Raw genomic sequence first — 24192 nt, forward strand, 5'->3', positions numbered from 1 at the left:
GAGATATATGTAGAATTCAGGAGATCCCTACCGTATTTGGAGGGAAGAAAAAAGATCTGTGGCAGTAAATAACTGTTAAATTCTAAGGCTCGGAATCCTTCCCCGCGCCATATGCAAAAACCATGACATTTACAGAGAAAATACTCGTAATTCCTGGGGAAACTAATGAAACATCTTCTATCTTTTTGCCATGGGTGTATTATTAGATAGCCTGGGCATGGGCATGGGCATGGAATGATTGATAGGAGTCATAGGATCATAGAAATAAGAAGTAAAAGTAGACATTTGATGTAGTGCTTAGCCTGGTACTCTTCTTTCTCCTTCAAAGTTTGCAGATGTTTGTAAGTACTTTCTCTTTTTATGCAGGATTAGCAGAGGGAGGACAAGTAACTTTGAAGTGTTACCAGTACCAGTTTCTGTGGTGAGCTTTTTTGTATTGCATATGCACATCAGAGAAGCAGGCACCTTTAAATGATTCAGTATTTGCTTGAATCCCTACAGTAGCAAATGGGAACCTTATAAATAGCAGTGCAGCTGATACAGTCTGATTTTTTGAAGTCTGAAGCTCTACTTCTGGACTAATAGGAAACTAGAACTCCACACTGGAGTTCTGGAAGCCAGGGTGAGGTGTTACTAGCTTGGCAGGTCACTAAATATGGATTGTTCTAAGAGACAGTGTCCAGGTTTGAGGCCAAAATTGAAATAGGCACACGAATCTGAACACACAAGGAAGAGAGGCAGAATTCAAATACCAAGGACAAGCTGGGTATCAGGGATACACCACATGTGAACATGAGGTTCAGAAAGGAGTTACCCCTCTCTCAAGACTATAGCCCTTAAATACCCTTCAAAGTGGGAACTGAAATCACTCCTGGAGATCATATTATAGCCATGCAATAGACAGGCCTATAAAATGAACAGTAACACCAGTGAGGAATGTACACCTCAGAACAATCAACTATATGAGATATGCAGTGCAGAATATGTCCAAAAGCAAAGTTCAGAAGGCAGGTAGAGGCAGGAAAGCTGGGCGAATGGACATGGGGAACCCAGGTAGGAGGGGGGAAGAGTGCTGACACATTCAGGGGTTTGCAATCAATGTCATGAAACAAGCTGTGCATAAATTGTTGAATGGGAAACTAATTTGCTCTGTAAACTTTCACAGAAACAACAATAAAATGTTAAAAAAAAAAAAAAAAAAAGGAGTTACCCTGGTCTTCTGGGGTGGAGCTGCAGATGTTTTACATATGGCGCCAGAGGCCTTGGCCTTAGGCGGGGAGGGAGATTGTCCCAGGGCCTGTTAAGTTTGTATTTGTGCTAATGTATGAAGTTGATCCCAAACATCTAATCACAGTGAGATACAGAGTAGGAGCAGTGGGTGATGCAGAACCAGATGTCGGAAGAGCAGAATCTGAAGAAACCAAGACAATTTTTTTTTTTTTTGTTTTGGTTACATCTGGTTAAATTTTCACCAAGTCATGGATGAGGAAGAACTGTTAACATCATAACTTTTCTTATTGAGGCCCTACACTAGGAGTGGAAACCTTGATGGTGAAGTGGTTAAGAGTTTGGCTGCTAACCAAAAGGTCAGCTATTTGGATCTACCAGCCTCTCCTTGGAAATGCTATGGGGCAGTTCTACTCTGTCCTATAGGGTCACTGTGAGTCGGAGTGGGCTAGGTGGCAATGGGCATGGCACGGGTACTCTAAGAGGGAGTTAGATATGGTAATTTGATTGTAGCTGCTTGTATAAATTACCTGTTAATAATTAGAAAACCATTCCCTTCATATTGTGAGTTTAAACTGAATCTTAAAAATTATCTTTATAAAGTAGGGGGTGAATCCCTCTTTCAGGTCCTGTTAAAACCAAATACCTAAGAAGAATAGATTGATAATTGAGTAGAGGTTGCTGCGCCTAAGGGAGTACACTAGGCAAATAGCCCCTCTTCCCCTCTGATTAATGTCTATACAAGACCTATTTTAGTCTACATGAACCATATGTTACATTTTCAGTTCCTTTCAAAACACATGTTGTTGCAGCTTAAGCAAAGCATTCATTACTTTAAAAAATACCCTCTGCTTCTAATTTTAAAAGCATGTGAGTAAATGCATTGCTCATTAGGGTGAGAAAAACACTGCATTAAGCTCCAAGTAGGTAGAAGTGCAACAGTCTTGAGAGAGTTTTCATGTGGCCGCCATTCGTATCTTAGTCCTGGGGGGAAACAACAAAATCTTTCTCCAACTAGCTTTGCCCTGAACATGGAGCTTACTGTGTCCCACACCCTGGTGCTTTTGTTACATGGACTGATGCCCATGGAAGTCCAGACTTAAACCACCATTTCCCCTTCATTCTAGTCTTAAATTATGTCCTACGCTCTGGAGGTGAACACCCAGTGCAATCACCTACTGATTGTAGTGCTTTCTCCAAATCTGGTTATCACATGAGTCATTAGAATAATTGCAGTTGAAACCAACAATTGTAGAGAGGAAATCGAATGCATAACTTCCACTTCTTGTACTTGTGGAATCAGTTAAAGCATGAGGGTTCAATTTTGTTCTTGACCCCAAATAGCTTAAAAAGCACATTAGGATGTGAATTTGCTGTGCGATGTTGGGAAAGACTTGGAAGTATTTTGTGACAAGAATATTGTGAAACCAGACAAGAAACTTGATTAAGTATATTAATAGAAAGAGACATACCGAGTTACTTAAAAGAAATTTACTTGATGGTATTTTAAATGTAAGAACTTAAAACTAAAGTCTCAAATTTATGGAAAGAAAACATTATTTTCTTTCCCCAATTGCAGAATTTTGGGATCTTATTTATTCATTCAGAGATTATTTATTTGGACCAGGGACTCTTATCGGGCACTGGGAATATTGAAGTAAACATAGCAACATCTTTCCCTCAAGTACCTCACTTTCTAGTAGGGAGAGGCAGACAATATAGACATTTAAAAACGCATAATATGTCATGTGATGATAAATGTTATGAAAAAACTCAGGGTAAGGGAGATGGAGAATGAAAAAGACTATTATTTTCCATAGAGGGGTCACCCCAAGATACCATTGGAGCAGAAACTTTGAAAGAAATGAGGAAATCATGAAGATATTTGTGTAGCTGTCTGAGGGAAGGTTGCACCAGAGTGACTGGTCCAAAGTGACAGTATGATAGTGGTAGGAGCTCAGGTCAGAGAAACAATGGAGGACCAGATGATGTAGGGTCCTGTGGGTCATTCCATTCTGAAGACTTCAGCTTTTACTCAGCATAAGATAGGAAACTATTGAAGAATCTGGAGGAGCGAGGGATGATTTACACCTCAACAGGATCGTCCTGGCTGCTCTGTTGAGCATAGACGATAGGGAGCAGAAAGTGGAAGCTGGGTGACTGGTTAGGAGGTTATTGCTGTAGCCACATGAGAGACCATGGAATAGAGTGGTAGCAGTAGAAGTGCTGAGATGTAGTAAGATTCTGGATATCTCAAAGCAATAGCCAGCAGAATTTGCTGTTGAATTGGCTGTTCAATGTGGGAGCAAGATTGGAGTGAATTTCCGACCAGAGCAACTGAAAGAATGAAGATGCCTTGTTCCGAGATGGGGAAGACTACAGGAGGGGCAGGCTTGGAAGAGGAGAGGGAAATTAAGGGTAGGTTTTAGACAAGTACGTTTCGATATGCTGTGTAGACATCAAAGTGGATATATTAAGTAGGCAATTAGTGATTGAACTTGGACTTCTGGGGAGTCTGATGGTGGGAGTGTTACACTTGATGGTGGGAGTGTTACACTTAATGGTGGGAGTACTTGGAATTTCTCTTCCAATTGCTTCTACTTTGCCAACTTGTCCCCTGGCTGCTTTTTCCTACAGATCACAGTTGTTACTCTATTGTCTGTCAGTTGAGAGTTGTTAGGATGACAATAGATCCATGGGTGGTGCAAATGGCTTGTACTTGGCTATTAGCCTAACGGTTGGCGGTTTGAACCCATCCAGCAGTGCTTTGAAGGAAAGTCCTGGCTGTCTGTTTCCAGAAAGAGTACAGCCAAGAAATCCCTATGGAGCAGCTTTGCTCTGAAACTGGGGGTTACTCATGGGGTTGCCATGAGTTGGAATTGACTCAATGGCAGTGGGTTTGGTTTTTTGGTTTTTAGGGTATCAATGTTATTTAAAGCCATGCAACTAGATAAGATTACTAAGAGACTGTAGCTGGGATAGAGACGTAAATCTGAGGATTATGACTTGGGCTCTTCAGAGTTTAGAGGTTGAGGAAATGAGAAGGACCATCAATGAACCCTGAGAACGAGTGGCCAGTGAGGCAAGCTGTCAACCTGAGAGAATGATTTCTAGGAAGGCAAATGAAGACAGTGTTTCAAGGAGGGAGTGAGGGATCGACTGTAAGATACTGGTGATCGACTGAAAAAAGATTGGCCATTGGCTTTGGCAGTGTGGATGGCACTATTGAGTTTAGTAAGAGTGGACCGAAGACAATAAAAGCTTTCTTGAAGGCAGATAAAAGCTGGTGGAAGGGAGGAATAAAATCCTTGTTGGAACAGGTTCAGGAGGATATGGGAAGTAGAAAAAGCGAATATAGCTAACAGATTCGAGGAGTTTTGCTGTAAAGAGGAGCAGAGAAATAGGGCAATAGCTGTCCGTATGGAACCAAGGGAGGCATTTTGTTACTGTTATTGTTTAAATGTGGGAAATGTTACAACATGTTTATACGCTTATAGAAATCCAACAGAGAGGAAAAAATTAGGTGTTTCAGAAGAGAAAGGGAATAATTGCCAGAGTGACGTTTGTGAGTAGGCGAGAGGGTGTGAGCACACCAGTGGAGGAGTTAGCTGCAGACAGAAGTATGCTGAGCTCATGCCTTGTAACAGGAGTAAAGGCTGATTAAATGGGCACAAACATGACATGTGTTACACTTGATGGTGGGAGTGTTACACTTGATGGTGGGAGTGTTACACTTAATGGTGGGAGTGTTATACTTGATGGTGGGAGTACATGGAATTTCTATTCGGATTGCTTCTATTTTGCCAACTTGTCCCCTGGCTGCTTTTTCCTACAGATCACAATTGTTACTGTATTGTCTGTCAGTGTCTTACAGGGACCAGCGCTTGTCTATGCTCAGATAACACCGTTTCTGTGAGCTGGCTGCCCAAATAAGGGCAATGGTGAATAGCAGCAAATGAACAGTTGCAATAAAGTGAATCATTAGGCTAGGGAGAAGCCATCTAGTTGCTGATTGTTGGCACATGAGCTAGTTGCTAGACTATTCCTGTCTCAGCAGAATTAGGGTGAACATTTATTGGTACAGAGTTATTAGACATTTAAGCTCTCCCCTTTATGTTTTACCACGTTGTATAACAAACTGTCCAAATACTATGGGATGCTGGGAAGGGCAGCAATAAATAAAAGCATTTCCTTCCATATAAAGGAAGAGCTGTCAAGACATTTCATGGCTAGTGAGAACAGCCAAGTTTGAAAATTTCCTATATTTAAAATGAGAACAGTATTTAAGCCTAAAAGTATACTATTAAAATTTCTATCACAAACTTTAAAACATCTTTATGTGTTTTTACTCTGCAATTCCCTTTCTAGGAATCTACTTTTAGGAGAATAATACATAAAATGTTTCATTTACAAAATAGTTATTTTCAACTACGTGTATTATGGCTGGTACGTGCCAGACCCTGTGCTAAACACACAAGATACTCATCTGGCAATTGCTTCGGTCTAGCAAATGAGTTATTCCCTGCAGCATGATGGATCACTTTTATATGACCTTTCTTGTCATGGTCTTCTAACTCCCACCAAATGATTGGGTGGGATTATGCAAATTAGTTGCTTGTGGCGTACCAAGGGGACTGGACAGCTTGCTAACAATTCAAATAAAGTTCATCTCACCATGGGACCATGCAGATAAGGTCTATAGAACCCTAACAAACGAATTGGTCAGTTTTGCCATTCTGCTAGGCTTAAAATAAGTCAACCCAGAGGGACAAGGAGAGGATCGCACTACCACCAAGAAAGAAGAGCCAGGAGTAGAGCATGTCTTTTGGACCTGGGATCCCTGCGTGGAGAAGCTCCAGGAACCAGGAGACAGAGAGAGAGCGACAGAGAGAGAGAGAGGGAGATGATGAGATGCAGCAGCAGTAGAGCTAGGACAATGGCAGGAGATGGCCTGGCTCACAAAGTGAGAAAGCTGATGCCTTTGGTCAGGAGGCTTGCTGGTAGAGTAGGGTGCCTTCAGGCACTTGGGGAAGATAGGTTTGCCTTTGGGCTGAGGCTTACTGGTAGAGTGGGGTGCCTTGGTGCACTTATTGGCAGAGCTAAAAGAGCTTTGTAACATTTGCCAGAGCTAGGCAGAGGCTGACGGGGCAGAGAGAGGCTTGCCTATGGGCACAGCTGTAAAGTGGTTGTCCTGATGGAAGAACTATATCCTGAGTGTTCCTGAACCTGAATTGTAGCCTGTTACTTTCCCAATAAACCCCATAAATGTGAGTATTGTCTGTGAGTTCTATGTGGCCATTGCAATGAGTTACTGAACTCAGCAGAGAAGTAGAGACTGCTCTGGGAGAGATGGTTGGTGTCAGAATCAGTAAAGATGGCAGGGAGAGGAAGTATGTCTGACCTCTGCCGCATAGGAATTAGCCTTAGGCTGTTGATCATGATTGTCCTTCCACTTTGTAAAGTTAGAAGAGGAGGTCAGATGCCTCTGCCGTGCCATTTTTACATTACCCCCATACCTTTGTTTGCTGACTTGCAGGAAATTTCAAGTCCCTTCCTTGCTCAAAAAAGAGAGTATGAGGATGTCTTATAAGCTATTATTCCCTACTCCAGCCAACCCCCACAGTCCAGTTTACTCTTAGGTTGCTGGGGGTGGGGGGTGCTTCACTCAATTCATCTGCATAGCACTTCTGCTGCTTCTTGAGCAATGAATTTGCTGCAAATTAATGTGCTAGTTTTGCCTTTTCCCATACCTGAAATTATCTCTCATTAGGTGGACATCTCTTTGTTTGCCTTCCCAAATGACTCAACTCTTTTGTCTGTTATGTCACCAGGTAGGGAGGTATCCCTGCCCTCTTTTTCTTCTTATCATGTTCTGCCTCCTGCTAATGCTAGTCCTAGGCAGACCGGTCACTTTCCTTCTTCCGAGGGGATGAAGATTTTAAGAACCATACTGAGTCAACTACTATTCTTTCACAGTTAGGAGCTTCCATTTTATCTCTTTTAACCAGATCTTCCGCCTCCATCAGTCAATTTACTCTCAAATAGAATCAACCGAACCTCTTTTTGAAGCTTTTGATATTGATGCATATTTGGACCATTATGAATTCATTAAAGAGGTTGGCTACAAAACACTCTATAAATATGGAAGGCTGCTTATTAAGTGGTGTTAGACGGAAATACCTAAAAAAGATTGGAATAAAAAACAAAAAACCTAAAAACAACAAAAATAATATTGGAACAAAATGTAACAAAGTAAAATACACAAATCATTCTTCTTAGAGTTTGGAGTCTATCTTCTATTAGTGCTTTATTCTGGAAAAAATTACTGATAAATGTTTTTCCCATAAACCACATTTCTAATTTTATAATGGAATGATATTTTTTCAACAGTGAGCTTGTTTAGAACTTATTTATTTTCTCAATGTAGAGATGGTAAACTGGTGATTATATCTGTGTTTCTTTGGTCTAGAGTTTTAAAAAATTTCAGTTTGCTTTGGCAGTGTTTCAAAATATAAACTTCTAGGTTTTGGGTTTCTGTTGAAAAAATCAGATGATATGGCATTATTGGACCTACTTTTCCCATGTGGCAACTCTTTCCGGTTGATTTGTGTTCCTCAAAAAGATATGTTTAAGTTGTAACTCCTAATACCTGTGAATGTGACCTCGTTTGGAAATAGAGTCTTTGCAGATGTAATTAGTTCACATGAGGTTATATTGCCTTAGACTGGGCTCTTAATTAAAAGTGATTGGTGTCGTTATAAAAAGAGAAGAGACATAGACACACAGGGAGAACACCATGTGAAGATGGAGGTATAGATTGCAGTGATACTTCCACAAACTGAGGGAAGCCAAGGATTGGAGGAATACTCGGAAGCTAAGGAGTGGCATGGAACACACCCTCTCTCAGAGCCCTCCAGAAGGAACCAACTGTTCTGACACATTGACTTTGGACTTCTAGCTTCCAGAACTATGAGAGAATACATTTTTGCTCTTTTAAGCAATCCAATTTGTGTTTTCTTTGTTACAAAAGCCCTGTTGTTGTTGTTGTTGTTAGGTGCCATTGAGTTGGTTCCAACGCATGTACAACAGAATGTAACACTGCCTAGTCCTGTGCCATCCTCATAATTGTTATGCTTGAGCCCATTATTGCAGCCATTGTGTCAATCCATCTCATTGAGGGTCTTCCTCTTTTCCACTTGACCCAAGGACAAGCATGATGTCCTTCTCCAAGGCTGGTCCCTCCCTGATAACATGTCCAAAGCATGTGAGATGAAGTGTCACCATTCTTGCTTCTAAGGAGCATTCTGGCTGTACTTCTTCTAAGACATATTTGTTAGTTCTTCTGGCCGTCAACTGTATACTCAATATTCTTCAGCAACACCATACTTTAAAGGCGTCATTTCTTCTTTGGCCTTCCTGATTCATTATCCAGCTTTATGAGGTGATTGAAAAAGTCCTTGAAATGACATCTTCCCTTTTAAACAGCAGCCCTAGGAAACTAATACAGCAAAACTCAGCTAGATTGGCTCTTTGGGATAAGGAAGGATCTCTAGGTTGCACTCAAGTTCACTTCAGTACTCCCCTTCACCCCATCTCTTGTTTTCATATATTCAATGTGCTTTATTTGTGGGTATTACCTGCCTGGATCATAGAAATCTGAGTCTGTGCACTCACCTAATTTTCAAAAAATTCTAATCAATCAATCAATCCATTATTATGTGATGCTGATCATTTTGTTAGGTACATAAGGAGTCCCATTAAAAAAAAAAGTCATCATTTGGATACCATAAAACAATATCAAAATTGCCTAATCTCCTTCATTCTATCCAAAGAAAAAAAAGGAATAAGTTCTGTCTGCTCTAGTTTTTTCATGGTAACAGGTGCCTGAGCTGTCCTCTCTCCATGACAAATAGCAAAGCGATTTTAAGATAGGACCACAAACTGTGTCTGTAGGCTTGTGCCTCTCTCAGGACCACTACACAGTCTCATTTAAGTTTTATTTTTTCCGTTGCTTTTCTCTGCTGACTCATGTCTAAGCCACCTACGAGTAAAGCACTCTCGCTGTTTCCGACACTAGCCTGCTGCATCTTGGTGCACTTCATCTAATTTCTGACAGAATTATTAACGATTTGTAAGAGTAGAAAGAACAGATGGATGTTCTAGCAGGTAATGCCCCACTAAATATATCTCGTATGCATTTATAATTATACTATGTAATACGAATCTATGTATTACTATATAATGTATTACTATGTAATACTAACAATTATTTTATTTTGAGATAAGGATGGACCTTTAAGTTGCACTGTACTGAGTATCAAGATCACCGTTTTATTCCTGGGATTACATGATATACTGATTTACCATAAGCTATTAATTAAAGCCCACCACTTGCCTGTCAGTTTGCTGTACCGTGGTGGCTTGCGTGTTGGTACGATGTTGAAATCTATGCTACTGGTATTTCAAATATCAGCAGGATCATTCATGGTGGACAGGTTTCAGTGGAACTTTCAGACTAAGACAGAGTAGGAAGAAAGGTCCAGTGATCTACTTCTGAAAGTTAGTCAATAAAAACCCTATGGACCACAACAGAATACTGTCTAATATAGTACTGGAAGGTCAGCTCCCTAGGCTGGAAGGCACTAAAAATACACAGTGGCCACAACAATGAGCTCAAGCAAACCAAGGATAGTGAAGATGGCATAGGACCGGGCAACATTATGTTCTGTCGCATGTGGGATTGCCATGACTCCATGGCAACTAACAACATTAATTAAAGTACATGGTGCATCTGGTATTCAATATTGAAAAAGGGAAAATGAACTAGTGGTGGTAAAATATCACAAAGGTATTAAATTTACTGGGTCACTAGCAACCTTAAAGTATCTATTAATGCGAAATATAATCCCTATTATCCCTCTCTAACTAACCAACCCTTGAAGAAAGCAGCAATGAGAATTTTCATATCTGGATATTTTACTGATTCAATTTTTTCCCGTTTTAAAAAATTTTGCTTATTTTTATTTATTTATTTTTTGTAATGCAAAGTCTGTTTTGTTTTTACGTAGTAAAATTTATCAAGTTTTCCAGTATTGTTTCTCAGTTTTGAATCTTAGGATTCAATGTACATTCCCAGGTTTTGGAGAAATGTTTTCTCCCAGTACTTTTTAAATTATTTTGCATTTAAATTTCTAACTCGTTGTGAATTTATCCCCATGTGTGGCATGAGGGACAGATTCAAATTAATTAATTAATTGACTTACCCTAATATCACTTATTTAAGACTGCCTTTTCCCCACTGATTTTAGATGCCAACCTTATTATATACTAAATTTTTATGTGCAATTAGATCTACTTTTCTATTTTCTATTGGTTTATATATGTATGTGCCAATATCGTACTATTTTAATTACATAGGTTTTAAATAAGTTTTAATATCTGGTAGGACGGACTAACACAACTTCCATTGCCCTCATTTTTCAATGTTTTCTTGGTTATTTTTGTTTGCTTATTCTTCCAAGTGAACATTATGGTTAGCTTGTCTAGTTTAAGAACAACAACAAAAAGATGGGAAAAAACCCAAAACAGAAAAGCAAAAACAAAAACTTGATAGTATTTTTACTATTCCAGAAATTGTTTTTTCTTCCTAATTTGATATATATATTTTTTGACTCCTGGGTTAACTTAAAAATGTGTTTAAAATTTTTAATTATATGACAGATTTTCAAAATTTTAGTTTTTTTTGTTATGAACCTCAAACTTAATTGCATAGTGGCTAGAGAATATATTCAATATGATATGAATTCTTTCAACTTTGTTGAGACCTGCTTTATGTTCTAGTGAAATGGTTCTCCATCCTGGCTGAACATTAGAATCAATTGAGAAGCTTTTAAAAATACTAATGTCTGGAACCCACTCTAGACCAATTACATCAGAATTTCTGGAAATGGAGCTCAAACCTTTGTATTTTTAAGGAGCTCTTAAGGAGATTTTGCAGTATATTTTGGGCATTGTACATGACCAAGTTTTGTGTATAGTCTATGCGAGTTTGAAATACCTCTCTCTTCTTCAGTAACTGGGTATAAGGGTTTTCTAAATGTCCTTTAGATCTAATTTTTAACTATGTTTCAAATATACTCTACCCTTAGTGACATTTTTATGATTGGTTTATTAATTCAAATCATCTGCACTAGGATTGCAGATTCATCGATTCCATTTTGCAATTTACACAGTTGCTTGTGCTCATTCTCTTTTGCTGTCTCTCTCTCTCATTTTTCATCTTTTTATCTCTATGCTGCATTCTGGGTAATTTCTTCAGATTTTTTATTATCCATTTTAATGACTCTTCCACTCTGTTTAATCTGCTGTCTAACCCACTTCCTAATTTGAGAGATTGTATTTTTCATTTCTAGAAGTTTTACTTGGTTCTTTTGCAAAATTGCATTGTCAGTTCTGTCATTTATTTCTTTGCCTTATTTTCAATCTTCTATTTCTTTACATATTTGTAATATATTTCCTGTGTCTGATAATTTCATCCTCTGCAGATATTAAGATTGTTTGTGTCATCCTCATCAGTTCATTGCTTCTGTTGACTTGTTTACAATGATTAATTTCCTCATGTGTTTAATGATTTTTTGATTGTGAACTTATGTTCCGTGGATCTTTATCTGTGGGGACACTTTGAAACCTGGCTTTAAAGTTTGTTTTCTTCCAAATGGTGCTAACTTTTGGCAGATGTTTGGGCCTCCAAATGGAACCATTTTAAATGTATATTTTTAGACTGGAATCTTTCAGGACATAGATGTCATATGAATTCTGCTTCCAGACCTGTTGGAGTATTGGCTTACGGATAGGAATTTTCAGGGGAGTCATTTTTCTTCCTCTCCTCATCTTCCTCTCTATTCTTCTTCCTCTCTCTCCCTTCCCCTCCACCATCTGAAATTTCTTTCTTTCCCACTCCGAGCCATGATAAAGACAAGTATCTTTCCCAGTGTTTCTCTCCAGGAAATAGTTTGCCTTCCAATAGATCACCCTTTAAGAGTCCTAGTTTTATGGAGGAGTCTCCAGCCTGTTATCACATCCAGTTTAAACTCAGGTTTTGTCTCAATGATGACACATTTGTAACTCACACTCTAGGCCATATGAGTGGTATAAACCCTCAGGAGAAACACTAGTTCTTGAAGCTTTTTTTAAAATCAGTCCTCCAACAAATAGCATTTATTTTCCACTAGATCAGACATGCATTAAATGCATTGTTGTATATTTTATCTAGCATTTTTAATTAAAATTCTCTCAAAAGAATTTTCTATGACCGTTTAGTCTGACATATTGCTAGAAACAGAAGTTAGTGATCATTATTAAAAATGAATTGCCAATCTGTTGTTAAAAGTGTTTGCAATGCCTAATTATAAAAGTATTGCTTATCATAGAAGGAAATTTTAATTTGTGGCTAAAAGAAATAGTGAATCATATTTTTATGCATACCAAGAAATTGGCAAATAGGCACCTGATTCCTTTTTCTTAACCAGCTTATAAATTATTGAAGTATAAATTGTATTTTATTTTTGTAAATTTGACAGCTGACATTTCTTTTCTATTTCAACTATAAAGTCACATACGGATTTTTAAGCATCTTTGCTGCAGTGATTCTTGCTTTTTCTAGCTAAAACACCCACCCAGACAATAAATGTCAGTATTTTATGAGTGCTGATAAGATTCTGAATTCTATTCTGCTCTCATTGTTCCCGTTGTGAAATGATTGCCTATTTTAAAACCACCCAAATAGAGACTGATTGTAATTATGAACAGAGGAGGCTATTCACAGAAATAATCTTCTTTTTTGGCATTGTGGTTAGCAATGATGATGAAAAGCCATATAACCAAAAACCCATTGCAGTCGAATCGATTCTGACTCACAGTGATCCTATAAGGCAGAGTAGAACTGCCTTATATGGTTTCTAAGGCTGTACTCTTTACAGAAGCAGACAGCCACATCTTTCTCTGGTAATGCAGCTAGTGGGTTTGAACTCCTGATCTTTCAGTTAGCATCCTACTGCATAAACACTGCATCACCAGGGCTTCTTAAAAGCTGTACACTACCTAAAAGCTTGCAAGCAGCCATCTAAGATACATCTATTGGTCCCAGCACATTTGAAGCAAAGGAGGATAAGAAAAACCAAAGACACAAGGAAAATATTAGTCCAAAGGACTAGTGGACCACATTAATCACAGACTCCACCAGCCTGAGCCCAGAAGAACTAGATGGTCCCCAGTGACCACTACCAATCACTCTGGCAGGGATCACAATAGAAGGTCTTGTGTAGAGTGGGAGAAAAATGTAGAAAAAAATTCAAATTCACAAAGAAAGACCAGACTTATTGGTCTGACGGTGACTGCAGGAATCCCTGATACTATGGCCCCCTAGAAACCCTGCTAACTCAGAACTGAAGCCACTCCCAGAGACCACCTTTCAGCCAAAGATTAGACAGGCCTACAAAAAAAAAACAATAACACATGTGAAGAATGTACTTCTTAGTTCAATCAAGTATATGAGCTCAAATGGGAAACACCTTCCCCACAGCAAAGACGAGAAGACAGGAAGTGACAGGAAAACTGGATGAACCGACACTGAGAACCCAGGGTGGAAAGGGAAAGATTTTGTCATAAAAAATATGTATTATGGTACATTATTCCTTAGAACATCATGCAGTTATTACAAAGGATTTATTCCACAGGTATATGAGTACTTTCTATAAATCACTCTATTAAATACTATAGTTATAATGGTAAGTAAAAAGCAGTGGAGCTTACAGTCTGGTGTGAAATTTAAATGTACTCACAGCTACTTTCTATTGTCTGAAAGGATATACTGAAATTAGTAGCAGTGATTACCTGTAAAGAGAGACTGAAGTGAAGGGGAGAAGGAAATGGAAAGCCTTTACTGTTTACTTTACACACTGGGTATTGCTTGAATTTTAAATGTCTATTGTACCACACATTGTTTCTATGATGAATTATTTTTTAAAAAGAAAGCAGAAATATAAACATAAATAAATTATTTTAAAGGTGAGTTGATTGTGGAAAACATCGTGGTGGATCCTCAAGAAACTAAAAAAAGAACTACTGTACCATTGCCCTTGAGTAGATTCTGACTTATGGTGGCCCCGGAGAACAGAGTAGAACTGCCCCACAGGGTTTCCAACTAGCAGCTGGTGGATTTGAACTGCCGACCCTTTGGTTAGCAGGCATGAACCACCATATGACTCAGCAATTCCACTCCTAGTATATACCCAAGTACTTGAAAGTAGACACTCAAACAGAGACTTGTACACCGATGTTCATTGCAGCATTTTTCACAATAGCCCAAAAGTAGAAACAATATAAATGTCCATCAAAGGATGAATAGACAAACAAAATGTGGTACATATATATAGTGGAATTCTACTCGGCCAGTAAGAGAAACGAATTCTTGATACATTCTACAATATGGAGAAAGCTTGAAGGCATTACGGTGAGTGAAATAAGTCAATCACAAAATAACAAATATTGTATGACCTCACTTACATTAAAGAAAAAAAAAAACAAGAACAGGCAAATGTATAGAGACCAAAGTTTATTAGTAGTTGCCAGGGATGGGAGGAAGGGTAAAAGGAGGGTTAGTGCTTATGGAGTGCTGAGTTTCAGTTTATAATGATGGAAAAACTGCATGATTAAGCATAGGGTTGCACAGCTGATTATTGTAATCACTGTCAATAAGTTGTACAAGTATAAAAAGTTGAATTGGCAAAAGTTGTATGATAGATATATTTACAATGAAATAAACAAACAAAAAAAAAGAGTGGCTGCTGAGGCTACTTATGTACAACCAAATACCTCACGGGATTTAATTCTTTGGTTTGGAGGTTTAAGATCATGGTTTCATGGGACATTCCAGTTAATTGGCTTAATAACATGTTTAGTGCTTCTGTTCTACCTCCTAGTTTGTTGAGTAGTGCCTCAGATTTTAAAAACTTCCAAGTGGCCATCCAAGGCACAACAATTGGTCTCTATTTGCCAGTAGCAACAAAGGAAGAAGGAGAGTCAGGAATATGAGGAGGAAATGGAAAGTGTGGCTAATTGCTTCCATGAACAACCTGCCTCCTTTGCCATGAGACCAGAAGAACTGGATGGTGCCCAGCTACTATGACTGAACAATTTGGTCAAAGGTTCCTTAGAAGAATCCTGATCAAAAGGTGAAAAATGCGGAATAAAATTTGAAGTTCTCATGGATTCCAGACTTTCTGGAGCCATGGAAGCTGGACGAATCCCTGAAACTATTGCCCTGAGATAATCTTTAAACCTTAAACCACAAATATTTCCTGAAGTCTTCTTAAAACAAAACAATATTTTAGCTTAACTAGTAAAGAATGTCTGCCTTTATGCTCTTTTAAGAACTATCCTTATGGGATCAAACTGAAAACAGTAGCTCAAAAGGTTAAATAGGAAACCTAGAGGCCAGTGGGTTTATGTTAATGGGGGAGGAACAACTCAGAAAAGGAGGGTGAGAATGGTTGCACAACTGGAAGAATGTAATCAATGTCACTGAATTGTACATGTAGAAACTGTTGGATTGGTATACTTTCTGCTCTGTATATTCTCAGCAACAAAAAAAGAAATTATTAAAAAAAGAAGCCATATACTATTCTGTAAAAGTCAGTCTGGCAGTGCTCCCCAGTTACAGGTACTGAACTTTTCACTGACTTGCTTGTTGATCATTTAACTACTTAACCTATCAGCCATTCAACTCTGTCTCCTTTTCCAGCATAGCAGTTTGACGTTTCCAGGCAAAACAAATCTTCTTTTGCTTGCTGTTCATTAATGTCCATCAAAATATATATTTTTTATATCAAAAAATAAGGATGTGCTGAGATGGAATGCCAGAAACAGGCTGTTTTCCTTGGTAGTGGACAAATGGCATCAATGGGATTTTTCAGGGGTGAACCCTATAACTGTCAGCAGCTAAATGATTCATCAGACAAGATAATGAATTAGTTTCTTCTTTCAGAGAAGATTTGCAAAGAATTTCTTTTCCCAGGATGGGCAATTCAGAAAATGTTGTGAAAGGAGAAAAGAAAAGAAAAAAAAAGCTAGTTCAGTACAGATGAATTCAAGTCAGAAATGTGGACATGTAATACTTGGGTATTTAAAAAAAAAAAAAAAAACACCTCTCCTCCTGGGCACACATGTATTTGAGATAAGTGTTATTACTTTGGCTAGAAAATTAGTTTTAGGCTCTATTTAGGATCTATCAAGAGTTGGATTAAAAAAAAAATCATAGAAAGGGTACATTTGTTTTATAAAATTTATACTTTTATAGTAATAATGGAAGCTTTAATAACCTCTTTGGGTTTTTATAAACAGCAAAATAGATTTAATATGTGAATTTGGCTTAAATACATATTTATACTTTTTTATACTTACAAAATAATATTTGAGACAAGGGCCTACAAGACCATTTTATAAACTGGGTATCCAACTTTGTAAATAGACTTCATTTTCTGTGGCAAGATGAAGGTGAAGACTATTGTTATGTCTACTTGAGAGAATTATTAGATGCCATCGAGTTGATTTCGGCTCATAGTGATCCCATATGACAGAGTAGGGCTGCCTTACAGGATTTTCTAGGCTGTAATCTTTACAGAAACAGATCGCCAGGTCTTTCTCCTGCAGAATGATGGGTGAGTTTGAACCGCCAACATTTCAGTTAGCAGCCCAGCATTAAGCATTGCTCCACCAGGGCTCCTTCTGCCTGAGGGTACAGAGGTGGAACGTGAAAGGGTGGAAAGAGACTGAACGTTGGCCTTAGACAGACGAGGGCTTATACAGTTCCAATTCCCTTATATGCGTAATAGAGATAGTAATCTCTGTGCCTGTGTTCCCCTTCGTGTCTACTTTTGACCATCTTCTGTGTTGTGCTGAGTGTGACAGAAATGAAAGGAGTAATCACTAACATCACACAGCACTTACAGATGGAGATAGTAAAATCCACAACGTGTTCTTTCCAACACTCTTTGATCAGCCCAGACACATTAATTCCTATTCAGCCCAGGGCTTAAGCCAGAGGGTAAGGTAATTTCACTTTGAATAAGAACTCTATTTTTAAATTTTATTATTAATAACCTAACTTGTTCCAAATTAAAAAAATTGAGGTGAGAATTAGTCTCCACCGATCTGTATTCAGTGTCTGCAGTCAATCAAATCCTTAATGTTTTTCTAGGAGAAAGTTCTCTGAAAAACCTGACCTTGCCCAAGGTTAAAGATGCTGCTTTTTAATAACTGCTAATATAGAAATGATCTTTATTCATTGAGAACATTTTGAAGCAGCATTTTTACTAAGGATTTATTTTATCTCTGATGTTTTCTAACTATTTATAAAAACTCTGCTCTTTAGGGTTCTAGTTGTGGTTCTATTTATCCCCATAAGGTCAAAACAGGAAGACTTCAGGAAGTTTTACGTGGTACTGGAACATCAGACTTCCCACTGATGTTAGTAAAAGGTGTCACTGGAACTTTCAGTGCCCATTTAATGTTGCTGCTTCAGTGTAGTAATTTTTCATCCAATCCTGAGATAAGGTGTGAACAGTCATCTAATAACAAAACAAGAGCTTTAAGCCCCGGCTGGGTCTACTCCATTTGTCAGTAATTCTCAAGCCACTTTGCTGCCTGGATTGCAGAAAGGGTTGTCAGGAAGGTATCAGACCTGTTCTGGGTTAAACAATTTTGCCAGCTCAGGATAGTGATGATGATGAAAAGCCCTATAAGAAGAGGAGTAAGGAATTGAGAGCTTCATTGCCTCAGGTGGTTTCCTCACAATGTTCGTAATCCTCTGCTACTGGCCATGCTTGCTTTTACCAAGCGTTCTGGGAAAGAATAGAAAGTCTTGCGGGGAGCCACTTGTGTCTTAATCTCTCCTTTTAAAGAAGCTATACAGTTTTGAAAGTCTAGAAGTTATAGAGAAAATATCCAACATGCCTGGAATTCTTCTATTAATTCATTTGGTAACTATTTATTGCATGCTTAGCATGTGCCAGGTATAGCAAAACAAATATGGCCCCTGTCTTCACGAAACATGCAGTTTAGAGGATGAGACTGATGGATTTTAATCAAATAATTACATAAATTTCAACAGTGATTAATGACATGAAAGAGATCCTATAATAGGGGCATAAGACTTAGTTAGGAAGGTCCTTGCTTCCAAAAGAAGCAATGGTCATGCTAAGATCTGAAGAATGAGGAGGAGTTAACTTGGCCATAAGGGGAGGAAAGGCTAGTACAGTCAGAGGAAGCAGTATGTGCAAAAGCCTTTGGTAGGAACAACATACCAAGCACAAGAGGCTGAAATAGGATGAGTGTGACCAGAGTGGAGGGATGGGAGGGTAGGGGATGAGTTGTGTGCTGGGATAGGACAAAGTAAAAATAGGTGGGAGACTGATCAGGCAGGCTTTTGTAGGCCATGTCAAGGAGTTTTGTATTTTTGGAATATGCTGGTTGACCCCCTTTCTGGGTAACTGAAAGGTTTCCATTTCCATATTTCATGAGAGTAAAAGTACTAGTCTGAGATGATAATAAAAAACAGGTTAAGAGAAATGTCTCAAAAAATGTTAGCTAGGGCTCCAACTTCAGCCCTTTAAAAACCTATCTATCACTACTGGTTATTACAAAAAAAAAAAAAAAAGAATTTATTAAAATAAATGCTAGAAAAAGATTATGTAGTTCAGAAGGTTAAGCTGTTGATTGAAAGGGAGTGTATTTGTGGGAGGGAGGAAGAAGTTCAGTTCAGGAACTTAGGCCTTTTACAGTCTCAACTTGGCTGAGCTGACCCCATAGGCAAGCTAATTAACCTCTTTGTGCCATGGTTCCTTACCTGCAGAATGAAGATAATAATGACCTACTAATGGGACCACAAGTCATCTGTAAACACCAACAGTTATATAAATAATATAAATAATTACTAAACCCTCTTGTAAAATTCTAATCCTTACCTCAGAGTTTAAACATCTTCTCTCTGTCTAAATAATATGTCAGGTTTTATTTTTGTCAAAGAGCTTTTTTGTGTGTGTGTATGGTAGAGTGAGCTTGTGTTTATTTTTATTTATAGCCAAATTTGTGTTTATTGGAAATGCGCTCTTTCTGATGCCTGTTGTTAAATCAGCAATATACTGGGTACTAGATATTCATGCTGTCTCCTGTTGACAGCACAGAGTTTAGCACATGAGAGCAGTTGCTGAGAGAGAAGTGTGTGTGTGGGGAGGATACTTTTAACTTCTTTAAATGACAACTCTTCTTGCTGGTTGAATTGTTTCACCAGCCTATTACAATTATATTAAGTATAGTTAAGCAATTCAAATTGGATCAGCAGGCGCATAATAGCATGCCAAGATATGGCACAATGAAAGACCTCCTGGTTGGGTTTTATTGTGGATTCAGTGATTCACATTTCAATTGCCATCTCTTTTGTGACATTTCCAATAATTTTAGTAGAAAGTATTTATAAAACTGTATTCCTTCAGTGGCATAAAGATTACCCATTTCCATAATTCTCCTTGGCTATCATGCCACACTTTCTTTAACAGATGAAATAATCAATCTTGTGGAACAATAAAATATTTACAGGATTGGAGTAGTTATTTCTTTGTGAACTTGAAAAAGAATCATATATTCTCTTCAATTCCTTCTTTTTAAAATTCATGCCTGGTAAATATGTAGGCTGTTTCTATAATAATACTAATGACTCAGGCATGTGAGTGCAATGTTTTTGTTGATGTGATTTGGCCTATGGCCAAATGGCTGCCTAGAAATCTTGGTTAGTTGCCATCCCTGGCCAATGAGGGACAATGAAATGGACAGAGCCAATCTTCAGTTCTGGCCTAGTTCCCTTTTTTAGAACTGTAGTTATCCTGCCCAGAGAAAGGAGTAAAGGAAAAGTGTTCCTTTTGATCAACTGAAGTGGGGGGATAGGTGTTTGAATTTTTCAGTGCAGGCTGAGCAATCTTTCTAATATGTATTATTGTATTGAATTCTCACCTCAGTCCGCCTTCTTTCCCAGTCTCTGTTTCTTTCTGTTCTGGCATGGTTCCTGTTGCTTCAGCTGGATTTTGAGAGTCAGGGTTTGTGGTCAGATTGTTGAGAGAATTTTTCTTGGAGATTTTATCTATGGAAAAAAAAAAGACAACGTACAGGTAGAAGAATAATACCATTATGTTTGATAATATAAGCTATGGAGATGCTGCTCGGTTTTCCAGAATAGTCTCAGGAAAGCTTCCCCTAGAATTCTTGCTAATCAAGGTGGGATCTTCTGCAGGACAAGCTAACTTACAGACAGCTTCAGGCCATGGAAAAATATATTTAAAGTTGGTGTATTATGTAACAAAAGCTTGCATGGCATATTTCTTTCTTTTTTTGTATTATGTTTAAAGTAAATCTTTACATAGCAAATTAGGTTCCCATTTAACAATTTCTGCAGAAATTATTCAGTGATATTGGTTACATTTCACAATGTGTCATTCTCATTAATTCCATTCTGGTTGTACCATTGCCAGTACTCTAGTTTCCCTGCCCCCTTACCTTCTCATCTTTGCTTTAGAATAAGGTTTCACCATTTAGTCTCATATAGATTTTTTTTTTTTAGAGGAGATCATTACTCATGGGAGATAGTCTTTATTTTATGAGCCAATCTGGTATTTAGCTAAAAGGTGACCTTGAGGGATAATTTCAGCTTAAGGTTTAAAGAGTATTTCAGGCAATAGTCTCAAGAAGTCCTCTAGTCTCAACCAGTCCAATAAGTCTGGGCTTTTTAGGAATTTGAGTTCTGCTTTACATTTTTTCTACCATTCTATCAGGATCCATCTACTGTGGCCCTAATCAGAATGATCAGCAGCAGTAGTGGGGTGCCATCTAGTTCTTCTGGTCTCAGGGTGAGGAAGCCTTAGTTCATGGGGACTGTTAATCCTGTAGATAACTTTCTTCTCTGAGTCCCTGGTTTTATTCTTTCTGTTTTGTTTAGATGAGTAGAGACCAGTAGTTATGTGTTACATGGCTGTTCTCAAGCTTTTAAGACCCTAGACATTACTCACCACATTGGGATATGGAATATACACTTTGTAAACTATATTATGCCAATTAACTGAGTTGTCCCATGAGACTATGGTCCCAAGCCTTCAAACCCAGAAAACCAATCTCGTGAGGTGTTTGGTTATGTCTAAGTAGTATCCATAACTGTGTCCCCTATGTCATTTATTATATATATGAATATACACGCATGCACACACATACCTGTATATATATACATGCCTATCAATCTATCTGTGCACACATATGTACATGCATATTCATATCCATACACATATATGCCTATATATTTATTTACTTAACCACACACATATTTTCGGTTGTTGTTGCAAAAATTATATTTATCATATTCTTTACCAAAGATGTCCTTTTCTTCCAACAAAAAAAGCCCTGGCCCAGATGGGTTCACTGGAGAATTCTACCAAACATTCAGAGAAGAGCTTACACCAGTACTACTCAAACTATTTCAGAACACAGAAAAGGAAGGAATACTTCTGAATTCATTCTATGAAGCCAGCCTAAACCTGATACCAAAACCAGGCAAAGATGTCACAAAAAAAGAAAATTACAGAGCAATATCTCTCACAAATATAGATGTAAAAACTCTCGACAAAATTCTAGCCAATAGAATTCAGCATCATATCAAAGAAATAATACATCACGACCAAGTAGGATTCATACCAGGTATGCAAGGATGTTCCAACATTAGAAAATCATTCAACATGATCCACCACATAAATAAAATAAAATAATCACATAATCATCCCAATTGATGCACAAAAGACATCTGATAAAGTCCAATACCCATGCCTGATAAAAACTCTCAATAAAATATATATAGAAGGGAATTTCCTCAGCATAATAAAGGGCATCTATATAAAACCAGCAGCCAACATCATTATTAATGGAAAGAGGCTGAAAACATTCCCCTTGAGAACAGGAACGAGACAAGGATGCCCTTTATCACACTCCTACTTAACATTGTTCTGGAAATCCTAGCTAGAGCAATAAAGCGAGAAAAAGAAATAAAGGGCACCCAAATTGGTAATGAAGAAGTAAATCTGTCCCTATTTGTGGATGATATGATACTATACATAGAAAACCCAAAAGTCTTCATGAGAAAACTACTGGAACTCATAGATTTAGCAGAGTAGCATGATACAAGATAAACACACAAAAATCAGTTGGATTCCTATACAACAATAAAGAGAATGACAAAAAGGAAATCAGAAAAACAATACTATTAATAGCCCTTAAAAAAATAAAATGCTTAGGAAGAAATTTAACCAGGGACATATAAGACCTAAACAAATAAAACTACAAACACTACTGCAAGAAACCAAAAGAGATCTACATAAATGGAAGAAACATACCATGCTCATGGATAGGTAGACTAAACACTGTGAATATGTCAGTTCTATCCAAAGCAATCTACAAATACGATGCAATCCTGATCCAAATGCCAACAGCATTCTTTAAAGAGATGGAAAAACTAATCCCTAACTTTATATGGAAAGGGAAGAGGTTCTGGATAAGAAAGGCACTACTGAAGAAGAAGAATAAAGTAGGACTCACACTATCTGATCTCAGAACCTACTATACAGCTACCATAGTCAAAACAGCCTGGAACTGGTGCAATGACAGATACATTGACCAATGAAAGTGAGTTGAGAACCAGATGTAAATCCATCCATCTGTGGTCCCCAGACCTTCAACAAGGGCCCAAAGTCCATCAAATGGGAAAAGACAGTCTTTTTAACAAAAGGTGCTGGCAAGACTGGGTGTCCATCTGCAAAAAAATGAAACAGGAGCCATACCTCACACCATACACAAAAACTAATTCAAAATGGATCAAACACCACACCAAATGTAAAACCAAAAACTACAAAGATCATTGAAGAAAAAAATAGGATTAATGCTAGGGCCTTAATACACAGCATTAACAAGATAGAAACCATAACTAACAACACACAAACTCCAGAAAATAAGCTAGATAACTGGGATCATCTGAAAATTAAACACTTATGCTCATCAAAAGACTTCGCCAAAGGAGTAAAAAGAGAACCTACAGACTGGGAAAAATTTTTTGGCTATGACAAATCCGACGAAGCTCTAATCTCTAAAATCTACAGGAAAATTCAACACCTCTATGATAAAAAGACAAATAATCCAACTAAAAAACCGGCAAAGGAAATGAACAGACATTTCGCCAAAGAAGACATTCAAGTGGCTAACAGACACATGAGGAAATGCTCTTGATCACTATCCATCAGAGAAATGCGAATCAAAACCACAATGGGATGCCATCTCACCCTGGCATTACTGGCATGAATCAAAAAACAGAACATAACAAATATAGGGTCGCTATGAGTCAGAATCGACTCGACGGCACTGGGTTTGGTTTTTGTTTTTTGGTAACAAATATTGGAGAGGCTACGGGGAGATTGGAACTCTTATGCACTGCTGGTGGGAATGCAAAATGGTACAACCATTTTGGAAAATGATATGGCTCTTCCTTGGAAAGCTAGAGATAGAAATACCACATGATACAGCAATCCCACTCCTAGGAATATATCCTAGAGAAATAAGAGCTGTCACATGAATAGACATATGTACACCCATGTTCATTGCAGCATTGTTCACAACAGCAAAAAGACGGAAGCAACCTAGATGACTATCAACAGATGAATGGATAAACAAACTATGGTACATACACACAATGGAGTACTATGCAATGATAAAGAACAATGATGAATCTGCAAAGCATCTCACAACATGGATGAATCTGGAGGGCATCATGCTGAGTGAAATTAGTCAATCACAAAAGTACAAATATTGTGTGAGATCACTACTATAAAA

At 38.0% G+C, this 24192-nt stretch overlaps 1 protein-coding gene across 1 annotated transcript in view; it reads right to left on the reverse strand.

Moving 5' to 3' along the window:
• CNGB3 (cyclic nucleotide gated channel subunit beta 3) overlaps window positions 1–24192 on the reverse strand; it is a 173739-nt gene that overhangs the window by 131863 nt on the left and 17684 nt on the right. The window contains exon 3 of the mRNA XM_010588386.3: window positions 20290–20416. Coding sequence (XP_010586688.2) covers window positions 20290–20416 — 127 coding nt within the window. The remainder of the gene's footprint in view (window positions 1–20289; window positions 20417–24192) is intronic.

The sequence above is a fragment of the Loxodonta africana genome, chromosome 14, assembly GCF_030014295.1.
Source record: "Loxodonta africana isolate mLoxAfr1 chromosome 14, mLoxAfr1.hap2, whole genome shotgun sequence".
In the NCBI taxonomy this organism is placed as follows: domain Eukaryota; kingdom Metazoa; phylum Chordata; class Mammalia; order Proboscidea; family Elephantidae; genus Loxodonta; species Loxodonta africana.